The sequence below is a fragment of the Monodelphis domestica genome, chromosome 1 (assembly GCF_027887165.1).
Source record: "Monodelphis domestica isolate mMonDom1 chromosome 1, mMonDom1.pri, whole genome shotgun sequence".
Taxonomy (NCBI): domain Eukaryota; kingdom Metazoa; phylum Chordata; class Mammalia; order Didelphimorphia; family Didelphidae; genus Monodelphis; species Monodelphis domestica.
In genome coordinates, this window is record NC_077227.1 from 352,260,524 (window position 1) to 352,275,665 (window position 15,142).

At 38.3% G+C, this 15,142-nt stretch overlaps 1 protein-coding gene across 2 annotated transcripts in view; it reads left to right on the forward strand.

The window, feature by feature from the left end:
* The window catches only part of LOC100024692 (proton-coupled amino acid transporter 1), a 68,097-nt gene that overhangs the window by 32,760 nt on the left and 20,195 nt on the right, over positions 1-15,142 (forward strand). For both annotated transcript variants that reach the window (XM_007473908.2, XM_007473909.2), the window contains 6 exons: positions 3-98; positions 1,471-1,555; positions 2,629-2,847; positions 8,637-8,735; positions 12,299-12,465; positions 14,618-14,787. In XM_007473908.2, the coding sequence (XP_007473970.1) occupies positions 3-98; positions 1,471-1,555; positions 2,629-2,847; positions 8,637-8,735; positions 12,299-12,465; positions 14,618-14,787 (836 nt within the window). The remainder of the gene's footprint in view (positions 1-2; positions 99-1,470; positions 1,556-2,628; positions 2,848-8,636; positions 8,736-12,298; positions 12,466-14,617; positions 14,788-15,142) is intronic.

The following is a 15,142-nucleotide window of genomic DNA, read 5'->3' on the forward strand; positions in this document are numbered from 1 at the left end:
AGGCTACATAAACCCTTTCTGGACTATGGAGATACAGTGATGTACGGGTTGGAAGCTAGTCCCAGCTCTTGGCTTCGAACTCATTCCCTATGGGGAAGGTAATTAATAAATCCTTTTGATTGTTATATTGTTTGATGCAATATAAAATTTTTTTGAGTATGCATGCATTTGTGTGTGACTTCTTTTCTAATGCTCTTATTAATTGCCTACTATGTGCAAAGTGCTGTGTACTCTGAAGGACAAAAGAAAAGCAAAAGACATTCCTTATCTTAAAAAATCTTTCATTTTAATAGGGTTATATAGTAAGTACACATGAGTGAATACCGAAAAAAGGAATAAAGACAAATGAAAATAAAATAGTTAAATACAAGGTAGTTTATTTGGAGGATCCAGAAAGGTTTTGTGTTATGTTTCAGATTTATCTTCAAGGGAGAGAGTGTATATAATCTAAATTACAGAAGATTCTCCTTCCTTCCTTCTCAACCCCTCACAAAAAGAATTTCTCACTGCCACTACCCCCCTCTTTTAACAGTTCTAACTATAGATATGGGAAGATTTTTCCCCCTTTCTGTATCTTCTACCTTATATATACCTTCCTTTAGTTTTTAAAAAGATTTTTACTTTTAACCAGACAAAAATAGGAGTTTGAAATTAACAAGATGAGGGTTTATAAACACCATGTAATTTGTGAAAAGAAGCATGATTTGATATTTAGGATCTTCCCATGTCCTTCATGCCTCAATATTTTCAGTGACTGTTACTTCCAGGATCAAATATAAAATCTGCGACCTTTTAAAACTCTCCATTACCTGGCTTCTTCTTATCTTTCTAGTCTTTTCACCTTATTCCCCTCCATATACCCTAGAATTCAGTAAAATTATCCTCTTACTGTTGGTCTCACAAGATAATCCATCTTCCCATTCAATGTATTTTCATTGGCTCTTCTAGAATTCCTTAAAGTCTCTGATAAAATCCTACCTACTACAAGAAGCCTTTGCCAGTTCGTCTCAGTGGTGGTGCCTTCCCTCTGATATTACTTCTGATTTACCGTGTGTGTGTGTGTGTGTGTGTGTGTGTGTGTGTGTGTGTAATATGTACATGTTATACATGTGTACACACAGAAATATATGTATATATTTTATGTGTACATAATGGTTTGCATGTTGAGCTCTTGTACATATATAGTTGTTTGCATGCTGTCTTCTCCTTTAGAATGCATCCTGTATAATTAGAATCTGCTCCCCACTAGGTAAACATGTAAATAGGATGCTGGGATTTAGAGTCCTGGGGAACAGATTCTAATTATAATTATATGCCTAGTGTTTAGTACATAGTAAGAACTTAATAAATTCTTGTTGATTTGACTTTGTTTTATAAATGAAAGATATAAGTTGATAAGCTTTTTTCTTTCTCCCTTTGAAGTGCTTCATTTTTAAAATGAATTATCTTTTTATTCTCTCTCATCTGTAGGCGTATTGTGAGCTTCTTCCTGGTTGTCACTCAGCTGGGCTTTTGCTCTGTATATTTTGTATTTATGGCTGACAACTTTAAACAGGTAGGGTAAAAGTAGATAAAGGTGGGTGGCAGGCAAGCAAGTGGACCTTCTGCACTTGGACTTTTTTTTTTTAACTATTTTATTTTTATAATTTTTCCCACTATTACTTGATTCTTGTTGTCTCCCTCTGTTCTTTTCCCCTTCTGGAGTTGACAAGCAATTTCACTGACTTATATTATTGTATGTATATTGTATGTATGTATGTGTGTATATATATATATATATATATATATATATATATATATATATATGTATTATCACTTAAAATCTATTTCCATATTGTTCATTTTTGTGATAGAGTAATCTTTTAAAACCAAAACCCCAAATCATATACCCATACAAACAAGTGATAAATTACATGTTTTCTTCTGTATTTTACACCAACAGTTCTTTCTCTAGATGTGGATAGCATAAGTCTCTCAGAGTTGACTAACTCCTTTCTAACTGACCTCAGTAAACAAAAAGGACAAAACACTAAGCCTTTTACATAACTGTTGTCCTTTGGGGTTAGGACCTGAAGGAATTTCCCCAGGTGTGGTCCTCCTATCTCCAGAAAAGATTGCAGTAGACCCTCACAGGCAGAGGAAGTCTGTGCTATTCTCAAAACTCTTCAAAGGTTACAATTTAGTGGGGTGGAGACTCATTAATTGTCTGTTTTATGAAATGCCTTCTGCTACGTTGGAAGAGATGGAGTGATTAGATAAAACAATACCCCTTTATGTAGATTCTATCTTCTAGAGATTCCATAAATTCCTTTAATGCTTTGTAGGTTCCTAACTCTTAATTCACGAAGTTCTTTTCACTGAATTCCACTTGATTAATTTTTTTTCAAACTCTTACCTTCCATCTTAGAATCAATACTGTGGTTCCAAGGCAGAAGGGTGGTAAGGGCTAGGAAAAGGGGGTTAAGTGACTTGCCCAGGATCACACAGCTCAAAAGTATATGAGGTCAGATTCAAACCCAGGACCTTCTGACTCTAGGACAGTCTTTCTATCTACTGAGCCACCTAGCTTTACCCCACTTGATTTAAAGACTTTTCCCATTTTTTCCTTTTTCTCTTCCAAAACTTAAGGTGGTAGAAGCAGCCAATGGGACAACCAACAACTGCCATAACAATGAAACAGTGTTGCCGATACCTACCATGGACTCCCGACTCTACATGCTCACCTTCCTGCCCTTCGTGGTGCTACTGGTTTTCATCCGAAACCTCAAAGCCCTAACCCTCATCTCAGTGTTGGCCAACATCACCATGCTGGCCAGCCTTATCATGATCTATCAGCACATTGTCCAGGTGTGTATTCGCCCAGGCCCAAGGCCACTGCCCAAGGCATTTGACATGGAGATCTTGGGTAGAATTTCTTTCCACTTGTTATTCTTAGTTTCCCACTTGTTCACTGCTTTGTGGTACAGGAAACACAAAGCAGCAGTCTGACAATTTGGGGGCACCCAGCATTTCTGGAGCAAAGTATCCACTTTGCTTCCTTAGATGGCTGCTTGGTGTTTTCCTGGTTGAATCAGAAGGTGGGAAGTATGAGGGAAAAAATGCTCCCTATATTCTCTCTCTGGCTGATTGAGCTTCCTGTAGCAAACCTGTTAGTGCCAACTGTAACTGGTTGTCATACCACTTTTAATTGGTTACTGTACTGAGGAGACTGACCTGATGCTGATTGAAAGCTCAGCTACCCAGGAAGCTTGATAGAAAAAAGAAGGGAGTTATCTTTTCCTTGTACATTTTTAAGGTTCCCATGTCTATATCTGAGCCTCTGTTAGTACAAAATTCTTACTTGTGGTTGAGACCCAAAATAAGCCAAGTACTCTTAGTAGAGAAAGAGGCCATGTGATATAATGGAAAGAGCACCAATACCTGGATTGGAAACCCATAGAAAGATACTTTGTTGTTATCGTTCAATCATTTCAATCATGTCTGACTCTTCTGATCCCCATTTTGAGGGTTTTCATGGCAAAGATGCTGGAGTGGTTTGCTATTTCCTTTTCCAGCTCATTTTACAGATGGGGAAACTGAGGCCAACAGGGTTAAGTGACTTGCCCAGGGTTGAACAATGAGTGTCTGAGACAGAACTCAAGTCTAACTGATTCCAGGCCCAATGCTCTATCTACTTTTCATCTACCAACTGCCCCACCTCAGGTACCTACCTTTCCAGCCTTATTTTATATTGCCATTTCTCTTGAGCCTTTCCAAGGAACTTTTTAAAAAATCTTCATCATCTGTCTTAGTCTCAATTCTAAAGCAGAAGAATATTAAGGGCTAGATAATTGGGGTTAAGGGACTATCCCAGGGTCACACAACTAGGAAGTATCTACAGTCAAATTTGAATGCAGGACATCCTGACTCCAGACCTAGAGCTCTATCACTTGTGCTTCCTAGCTGCCTACCAAGGAACTTCTGACTAAGTCAGATGTACTGAATTGAACTATAGGATGGCTTCTCCTTGCTGTGCTTGTAATAGCCATCAAGCACTTACTATTACAGGCTCTGTACTCAGCATTGGGGACACAAGATGAAAATTAGTCAGTCCCCACAGTAAAGAAGCTAAAGTTCTAAAAGGAGAGACAATATGTATAGCTTCATTTTGCAGAAGAGACACATTAGCCACTGGGGGAAGGACCAGGAAAAGCCTCATGTAGGATGATTTTAACTACTTTCTCAGTCTTGGGTAGATTCTTAAGAATCAGAGGTGATCAAAGACTTGTACAAAAATATTCATAGCTGCGCTCTTTGTGGTGGCCCAAAACTGGAAAATGAGGGGATGCCCATCAATTGGGGAATGGCTGAACAAACTGTGGTATATGTTGGTGATGGAGTACTATTGTGCTAAAAGGAATAATAAAGTGGAGGAGTTCCATGGAGACTGGAACAACCTCCAGGAAGTGATGCAGAGCGAGAGGAGCAGAACCAGGAGAACATTGTACACAGAGACTAACACACTGTGGTATAATCGAACGTAATGGACTTCTCCATTAGTGGTGGTGTAATGTCCCTGAACAACTTGCAGGGATCCAGGAGAAAAAAACACCATTCATAAGCAAAGGATAAACTATGGGAGTGGAAACACCGAGAAAAAGCAACTGCCTGAATACAGAGGTTGAGGGGACATGACAGAGGATAGACTCTAAATGAACACTCTAATGCAAATACTATCAACAAAGCAATGGGTTCAAATCAAGAAAACATCTAATGCCCAGTGGACTTACGCGTTGGCTATGGGGGGTGGGAGGGGGAGGAAAAGAAAATGATCTATGTCTTTAACGAATAATGCTTGGAAATGATCAAATAAAATATATTAAAAAAAAAAAAAAGAATCAGAGGTGATCATGGTAAGGTGAAAAGAGCCTAGATTAAATTAAAAAGACTTTGTTTTAGGTCTTCCCTCATGAAGCCATGTGTCTACAGTCTCTCTAAGCCTTATTTTTTAAATCTGTCCAATGAGGATAATTCTCTTTTCCCTCCCTTGCAGGCTGTGTGACCTTGGGCAAGTCACTTAACCCCAATTGCCTAACCTTTACCATTCTTTTGCCTTGGAACCAATACTTGATATTGATCCTAAGACAGAAGATAATGGTTTAAAAATCAATAAATAAGTCATATTGTACTATCAAAATGTCTTTGAGCTGAGTCAAGTTCTTTTGTAATTCCTTAGACTATTCACTAATTTTTCCCCCTCTAGAGTAAAGAGACTGGCACCTAGTAGATCCTAAATAAATGATTGTTTATTTGAATGCCTTTTGAATTAGCTACATTTTATATAAAGGGCTGATTCACTTTCAACATATATCCTTGGTAAACAAATAAAGACTTAAAACCAAAAAAGGAAGATTCTTTTTTTTTTTTTAATTAAAACCCTTACCTTCCATCTTGGAGTCAATACTGTGTATTGGCTCCAAGGCAGAAGAGTGGTAAGGGCTAGGCAATGGGGGTCAAGTGACTTGCTCAGGTCACACAGCTAGTAAATATCTGAATCCAGATTTGAACTGAGGACCTCCCATCTCTAGGTCTGGTTCTCAATCCACTGAGCTACCCAGCTGCCCCAAAAAAGGAAGATTCTTAAATTTATCTTGGTCCCCTAATGTACTAAAATGCTTATCTTCAGGTGGTCTCACTTTTGAAATATTCTCATGGTATAGACTCAGAAGATAGTGTTATAATGAATCTCTACTGTAGTTACTTTGTCAGTATAAATGGGCTGTGTCAGAGAGTAATGAATTTCATCTCTGGAGGTATTAATCAGAGGCAGAATAACTATTGTCAAATATTTTGCAGAGGGAATCCTTGCATACAGGGTGCAATCCTCAGGAGATTCCCTGATTAGGACATCTTGATTATAACTCCTCTCAGCATTACTAACTGATTCTACAAAAACATATTGGGTAGAATGGGGAATTTAGTTCCATAGGAACATTACAAATATTCAATTAACTGAATATTACAACAAGGTTTAAGGATGTTAGCATGGGGTTTGATTATTAACATACTGATACTAATGATACTACAGTAAAAAGATTGTGAGGGCAACATTATGTGGACTGTGCCTATAGTAGCTTTCCTTCGTCTAATATTGTTTTCTTAAGCTGTTGATCATAGTTTACCTTTTTAAAGAAAATTATTTTTAAAACCCTTACCTTGTGACTTAGTATCAATTCTAAGACAGAAGAGTCGTAAAGGCTAGGCTATTGGGGTTAAGTGATTTGCCCAGGGTTACACCACTAGGAAGTGTCTCAGGCCACCTTTGAACTGGATCCTGTCTGTAGGCCTGGTGCTCTATCTACTGAGCCACCTAGCTACCCTTTGGACATAGTTCTAAATTGGTTATAGAATGGTTTGAAACTCCACTAATAGTATATTATTGTATCTGTTTTCCTCCAGCTTGTTGTTTTCCTTTTTTTAATCAGCTTTGCCAACCTGATGGTGTAAGGTGGAACTTCGGAGTTGTTCTGATTTTCATTTCTCTATTGGTGATTTAGACTTGCTCTCTCTTTGCATTTTGTCCTTTAGACAGTCTTGGTGCCTCTCCCTTGCACTTAGGGTTCTTAATTGTTTTCATGCCCCAGACACCTTTGCCAGCCTGGTGAAACCTGTGTATTATTTTTCAGAATAATATTTTTAAATGCATGAAATAAAATACATTGGTGGGCTTGGTAATGCATGCCTTATAATCCCAGATACCTGGCAGGTAGAGATAGACAGATCTCTTAAACTTGGGAATTCCAAGCCATAGTAGATTGTACCAATTATGTGCCTACACTAAATTCAGCTGTTGAAGTTTGGGATGCCCTAACTTCCCTAACCTTTGTCTAAGGAGGGGCATCAACCCAGGTTATAAAAATATCAGGCTAATTAAATCTCCCATTCTAGGCAGGAGTGAGGTTGGACCTGTGAGTAGTTCCTTCAGTTACAGCCCAGGGAAGATAGGAAGACCCAGTCTTTTAAAAATACCCCTCCCAAATACATAAGGTTACAGAGGAAATGAGTTAACTTGAAAAATCAAAATATTAAAATCAGTTAACTTGAAAAATCAAAATATCAAAATCATGTTCAAAGACTCAAGGTTAAGAACTCCGACTTTACAGACTGATGAGATTCTCTCTGCTTAATACTTCAGTGGGAGGTAGCTAGGTAGCTCAGTGGATTGAGAACTAGGTCTTAAAGAGAGGAGGTCCTGGATTCAGATATGACCTCAGTTACTTCCTAGATGTGTGATCTTGGGCAAGTCACTTAATCTCTGTTTCCTAGCCCTTATCACTCTTCTGCCTTGAAATTGATGCACAGTATTGATTCTAAGTTGGAAGGTAAGGTTTAGAAAAAATATACTTCAGTGGATCTATGATCCCATTGGTGTGAGCATCTTAACTGTGACTTCACATCCTATGATGTTCTTGCCTTTGTCCTCCCATAAATCCTACATAAAAAATTTATGCAATGCTCATCTTCAGGATATTTAAGTATTTAATGGACACTTATGTAGTGCTCAGGCTGTTCACATGTTCTGTTCTGTTCTCATTACATGACTGGCCCCTTCCTAGAGGCAAAGTACAAAGATAGGACCTAAATGTGTGGAACTTCTAGCTCTTACGGTGATCACTCATTCTTTCCAATTTTGTTTTTTTATCACATTTGTTTCCAAATATATTTCTTTCTTTGATCCGGCACAATTCCTTTTTAACAAAGCATAGAAAAGAAAGAAATCAAAGCAAACTAATGAATGCATCAACCAAATTTGACAGAATATGCATCTTTGAGCTCTTATGCATTTTCTCCTCTTCTTTGGGCTAGAACTCCGTTTTATTAGTTTCACAGTGCTCATTTGGGATTTTTTTTGGGTTGTGCTTTCTACTTAGATTGCTAAAGTAGTCAAGTTATCTTTTGCTTTTAATTTTGGTTTAAATTACATATTAGTAACAATTATAATAGTAATAAAGTTGCCTTGCTTGCCTGAGACCCTTTCTGCATTTTTCTGTGTATTTTTAACATTGACTTTTCTATTTTCTTTTTTTAAACATAGTTTCTACTACTACTGAATGCCTCTCTCTGTGTTTCCACCACCACCATCACCAAATTGTAATTAATTTATAACAAATAATAATAGTCAAGCACAAAAAATGTATGTTTCATTCTGTATCTCTAATCCATCGCCTCCCCATCAGAGGTGGTAGGGTTGCTTCATCATTGATCTTCTGGTGTCTAGATCTGTCATTACATTGATCAGAGTTTATGGTCACAGTTGTTTTCTTCTTTTATATTTTTTTAAGTCATTCTATAAATTTTTCTCCTGGTTCCTATCATTTCACTTTATGTCAGTTGATACAAGTCTTAACAGTAATATTAGCTACCTTTTATATAGTACTTAATATGCGTCAGGCTCTGTGTGAAGAACTTTACAAACTTTCTCTCACTTTATCCTCACAAAACCCCAGGGAGGTAGCTGTACATTCTGTGAGAGAGGGGACTGTTTTACTTGAACTTTGATCTTACTGAAATATGTTTTGATGTCCTACTTTTTCCCTTCAGAAATCTTGATTTACTCTTATGATAACAAGTAATTTCTTTATCTATGTTTCTTTTAGGGAATCCCAGACCCCAGAAACTTGCCATTGGCAGCAAATTGGAAGACCTATCCTCTGTTCTTTGGTACAGCCATATTTGCCTTTGAAGGCATTGGAGTGGTAAGGTTTGAATTCAAATTAAAGTTGAATGTTCCCCTGAACATGTTATAGCTTTCTAGTGAGGAATACAGTACTCCAGAGACCAAATGAGGGAAATACTAGAATATCCCTGTTGGAAATGATCTTCTGTATTATATCTGTTCAAGAGTCACCATTTCTCTAGTATTGAATCTAGTAAGTCTTTGAAGACAAAGTGTATATTGATTTAAAAACACTTTAGGTTTTACCTCCTTTCCTATCTACTTGATAACTAATATGTATCAAGTGCTTCTCTATTAGCACTGAGGAAAAAGATAATACAGCAGGTTTCTTAAGGAAATAAACATACTCCTTTCTGATTTACAATCCTTACAATCCTACCATTTCCATATTCTTCTCCTGGGGGAGATCTGCTGCCCTTTGGTTTTATATGAATTGTGCCTTTTAAAGAAGATGCAGAATTTTCTACCTTAAAAATATTGTTGCTTGTGTAGAGAGCATAAGAAGGGCAAAGGGTTTTCAGTTTTATGGATTTAAATCTCTGATAATTTCAGTGTCCCATTTTTATTACAATAAACTGGAAGTTAGAAAAATTGTATTGCAAGCTAGAAAGCCAGAGGTTCAGTGGATAGTATTGATGAGGAGGGTGATGAGAGGCTAAGAAATATGGTGGGAAGCCCAGGTATGGAGTCAGAAGACCTGAGTTTGTCTTGATTCTACATTTATTAGTAGCTATATGACCCTGGGCAAGTTGCTTAACCTCTCTGGGCCCATTTCTTCATCTGTTAAATGGACATCATAATTCTTGTTCTGCCTACCTCAAAAACCTGTTATAAGGATCAATTAAAATTAATCATATGAATGAGCATTGTAAATTTTAAAGCACTATACATAAGTTACCAACCTTCTAATCAGTTCAATTCAGAATGCATTTATTAAGTACTGACTGAATTCCCAGGCTTTGGGGAGATTTGATAAAATTTAGATAAGACCTAGACCCTGCTACCATACAATTCACTCTGATATGAAGAATAAATTGATCAACAGGAGAACTAGGAGACTGACATTACAAAAATATCTCTCCAGCAAGTGGGCAAAATGATTTCAATACTCTGCACCTGAAAGAGCCTAGGACAGTGTTGGTGAAGTATTAGCACACATGCCTAGCTGGCACACAGGGAGCTGCTCCCTTCCCTCCCTCCCCAGCACCTGAGGACATTTTTTTGCATGGCTCACCCCTCTGTCCAGCCACCCAAAGCAAGCACTTCCTCTCTCCAGTCTCTCTCTGGTAATGTTGGGGTGGGGGGAAGAGGGAGGGCTCACAGACAGCTTGAATTTGCCCTCTGGGCACTCAGACTCAAAAATATTCTCCAATGCTGGCTTAGGAAGTCAGATCCTTTTAGAAGCTATGTGTGAGTGCAGGATGTGTTGAAGAGAGATGAGTATAGTAGTTATTCATGTACTTTCTCCCATTGATCCAGATTTCTGTTGTTGAAGCTAAATCTTAATCCTTCAGTCTGTAGTCATTCTGTCACCCTTCTCTACCACATTCACATTTTGGTATAGAATCATAGAACATCACAACTAGAAAAAGGGTCTTCAGATCTAGACCAATGTATAACTAAGTGGGAATCTCATCTAAAACATAGATAAAATAATAATGATGGTGATGATGATAATGATACCCAAGTCAGCATTAGCATCAGCTAGATGATGCAGCAGATAGAGTCCCAGATCTGGAGTCAAGAATATCTGAAATAAAAACTAACCTTAGATACTTACTAGTTGTGTGACCTGGATCTCTGTCTCAGTTTGTCCTGTTATCCTGCTGTCCTGTTGTAGTTGTTTTCTAATTGATAGTGACCTATTCCCTTAGTGTTCACTGATACTATGGCCCAAGAACATAAAAAAAGTAGGGCTACTGCCTTCAGATGTCTTAGGAACAAATTGTATATTCTGTTATATTAACAATAGTATGTTAAAGAAGATGGAGGGTTTAGTTCAGTTGGCCCTAGATTTTGGAAAATCTAATGAACTTGAGTGAGGGTGGGGAATAATCACATCTTTATTTTTTGATAACTTCTAACAAATTTAGCATTTCTTTGCTACTTGAAAAACATTATTCTGAGAAGGTTTCACCAGACTGTCAAATGAGTCCATGATGTAGAAGGCTTAAGAACCCTTCATTTAGCAGCCTTGTTTTCAAGACCAGGGCAAGGCATAAATTGAAGCTGAGAAGCCTAGGGTTAATGCCCAAAAAGAAAACCTGAAAGAAGAATCCAAGCCCAATGCATAGCCCTGCTCATTTTTATGCCCTCAGGCACTCATGGAAAATGAGTATTCTGATAAGATCAAACAATCTCCTGGAAGAGAGATAATTGCTTTCAGTTGATTTTCATTGCCCTCTGAGACAGATGTAATGGACAGTTTGTGAAAATTGGCAAGGTCATGCCTACTGTGGCTTCCTCTTCCTGAGAATATTTATTTTACATAGGTCAACTGATGTCTGTTCCTTTTGTGGTTAAAGACTCATATTTTTGTACAACTTTGAGTTTTACAAAGTATTTCCTTTGCAGTTACCCTGTGAGAGAAGTGGTGTTTCAAGAGATCTATGATTTCATCAGTGTGAGGACAGCTGTGACCACAAAGAAACAATTACCTTCTGGTGGCCAATCATCTTATTCCTTTTGCATCTTTAGCTTTCCTGGTCTTCAGACATCAGACATGTAGTATCTCTCCAGGACATGTTGAATTCTTTTCAAACTTTGTAGAATTTTAACTAGGATTTAAGCTGACAATCATTGAGCATCCAGGGTCTCTTCCACTCTGTGATGAAGCATCAGAGTAGGACTTAGTGAAGGAGAGAGCATGGCAAGTATTTTATCCCCGTTTGGCTAATGGGGTAACTGAGGCCCAGAGAAGTTGTGACTAACCTCAGATCATGTGGCTTCCAAGCTGAAGGGCTGAGATTATAGCCCACATCTTCTAGGACTTTCTAGTATCATAATGTCCATTGAGGCAAAGGAGGCAGCATGATCCAGGGGATTCAAGCAGGAATCCAGAAACACAAATTCCCAGTGAGAAACCCGTATTAGGTCCCTCTCTCCTAGTCCTGGTTTTATAAACATGAGGATTTCCCTTATGGCTTCTGTCCCTCTCCTATAAATGGAAAACTAAGGGTGAAAGTTATAATCCTCACTCAGCTACCTGTCATATTTCATGGATATTAGAGAACTGACTCCAAATCAAGTAGTCAAAGGGTTTCTCTTTTTCTTCACTTAGATTTCTTCTCATCAGGTGTTCTGGGAAAACAAACAAACAAATCATAAGTTGCCTAGAGCAAAGGATCTTAGGAAGAGAGGTAATTTCTACCCTATATAGAAATAAAAGAGGGTTAGAATAGATCATTTCTATCCTATAGGAATGAAGGTGATTGCTTTCCTTATTTTCTATAGGAAACAGAAAGCAGACTGAGAATCAACCTATTTTTAAAATCAAAGGTACATTTGGGGAGCAGATATTTTGAAGATCAAAACATTGCCTCTTTTTGTCTCTCTTAATATTTATTTTCATCTTGTCCTCAGGTGCTTCCCCTGGAAAATAAAATGAAGGATCCCCGGCATTTTCCAGGCATCTTGTATCTGGGGATGACTATCATTACCCTTCTCTACATCACCCTGGGGTCCCTGGGCTACCTGCAGTATGGAGCAGCTATACAAGGCAGCATAACCCTCAATCTGCCCAATTGCTGGTATGTAATTGATAAAAGGGAACAGAAACCCATTGGCTGTGGCTGTGACTTTTGAGTGTTTTCAGAAGTTAGAGCAAAAGGTTGAACTGGACGAGAGCTAAGTCATGAATAGACAGTAATCCGCCTGGCAATAAGAGAGCATGCTGAGCTTTGTTCTTTGCTTGCATGTAGTAATTCCCAGGAGATCTTAGGGATGTTGGGACAGGGAAGAAGAGAGTCAGTGACTAAGCTTCCAGTGAAGTAGAAAGAGCATTAGGCTTGAAACCAGAAGTCTGCTCTATCACTGGCCATATGACTGTAGGAAACTCATCTTCACTGACTGTCAATGTCTTCTTCTATAAAGTGGGACCATGTTATACTTGCATTGTCTACCTCAGATTTATTTTGAGGTTAAAATGAGATGTTATAGAAGCCATATATAGATCTATAAATGCACTCATGTTTGTTTGATACCACAATTGATCTGTGATTTCCTCCTCAGAACACTCCCTCTGTGCCCTTCTTGTCCTTTATGATTTTTTGTCATTATCTTTGAGTAAATCGCCCTTAGAGGATTCACTCAATGGCCATAAAATAGACAAGCTATTTGTTATTAAAGTGATAATGATGAAGAACTTGGAGAGTTTATCCAGCTTTCCTTACCTAAAACCATTCCAGAAGTCAAAAAGATAGGTAAGAGAGAGAGAGTGGAATTAATGACCTTCATCTGATTTATCACTTCCCCGCCTAACAAACTGGAGGCTAGGACTAAAAAATGAAGTGTTCTACTTTGAGCAGGATCTTGCTAAAAAAAAAAAATTCCATGCAAGTCACTGGATCTTTTTCTATCTCACTTTCAGGAAACTTTGAAATGCTTTCTAAAAAAGTAGATGGTATTAATACTAGACCCAAAGTCTGACCTCACAACTGTTCTGTTTTAAGAAGAGATGATTACATTTTTGAGAAGCATTTAACAGAAAATGCTTGAAGAGAAAAGTAACCTTTAGTTCTAGTTTGGCAGATGGGCAATGTTTCTGTACTTAAGAGCTTTGTTCTGAGCCTGGGAGTAAGAGTGGAGAGGTCAGGAAAAAATTAAGGAAAGAATGTGCCATACATCACAGATGCTGCTGACATATAACACAGGCTAGCCAATGTCTGTATTTGCTTGATTTGCTTATTGTTTCTGATGACTAGTCTTGAGGCGCTAAAGTAAGTGACTGCTTCTATCATCTATCAATCTGAGAAAGAACCTTTTCTTCTATTTCCCAAGTCCCATTGTTAATTTCCAGATGCTTGTGCCCCGTCTAGTATGAATAGATTGTCCTTGATGATAGCAGGTCCCTTCCAGCTCTAACATCTTATGATGTCTTCAACTGTCTTTACTTCTTAGTACTATATGATTAACATTCCTTTTTCCTTCCTTTCCTCTCTACTCCCTACCTTCTTTCCCTTTTCCCTCTATCTTGCTCAAGCTATAGTACAGGGGCTCCTCAGGGCTCCAGTCCTATTCTGATCAGTTTAGGAGTTTTGACTTGCTCTATTTTCCCTCCTGGGCTGATTTATCCCTCCTTAGGCAATCTTTGTTCCCCACTTTATTCCCAGGGGTTAATCATATTAATGCTCAACTCAGTGAAAACACAAGACCAGTTTACTCTGCAGCTCAGATCTCCCAAGTTTCAGAGCTCCTCCAACTCATCCTCTCAGGTAGCCCATATTATAGGTGTGCACCAATAGGCCTAGATCAGCAGATGGTGTTTTTTTGTTTTGTTTTTTTAAAGATCCTTTCTTTCTGTCTTAGTAACAACTCTAAGATGAAAGTCAAGGGCTGTCAAATGGGGTTATGTGACTTGCCCAGAATCACATAGCTAGGAAGTATATGAAGTCACATTTGAACCCAGGTCCTCCTGACTCCAGACCTGGCCACTCTATCCTCTGTGTCACCTAGCTGCCCCAAAGATATTTCTAAGGAATTCAAAGTTGGATTCATAGTATCATAGAATTAGAACTAGAAGGAACCTTAGAAACCATCTAGTCCAATTCTCTCATTCTGTAGATAAAGAAATATATGCCAAGTGAGTTTAAGTAACTTCTCCAAAAATCACAAAGTTAGATTAGCAAAACTAAGTTGATGAAACTTCCCAAGATAACCAAGATGTTTTGCTTCTTTTTGTAGGCTGTACCAGTCTGTCAAGCTGCTTTATTCCATTGGAATCTTTTTCACCTATTCCCTGCAGTTCTATGTCCCTGCAGAAATCATCAACCCCTTTTTCGTCTCCCGTGTGACTGAGCGTTGGGCGTTGGTGGTTGACTTGTCTGTCCGCATAGTCATGGCCTCTCTAACATGTGAGTAGAAGGCACAGTGACTTTTGTTTTCTATCTTCAACAGAGCATCTGGTCCCCAAAGGCCATCAGGTAATGAGTGTGGGGTGGGATGTGTGAATTTCCATATCAAGAGTTCCCTGCAAGAAGAAAATTACAGATCTTGACCAGAAAACACAAAAAAGATAAAAATAAGTAAAATGTTTTAAAATCTGGTGCCTGAAACCACAGCCCAGGGTCTGCTTAGGGGAGCAGGAGCCAGGGAATTGTACTTCCATATCAGATATAGTCCCAAAACTAATATGGTCATACACTGTATGAATAGAAAATATGATACCCAGCAAATATGGTTATTGCACTGCTGGCTTCTTTTCTGCTC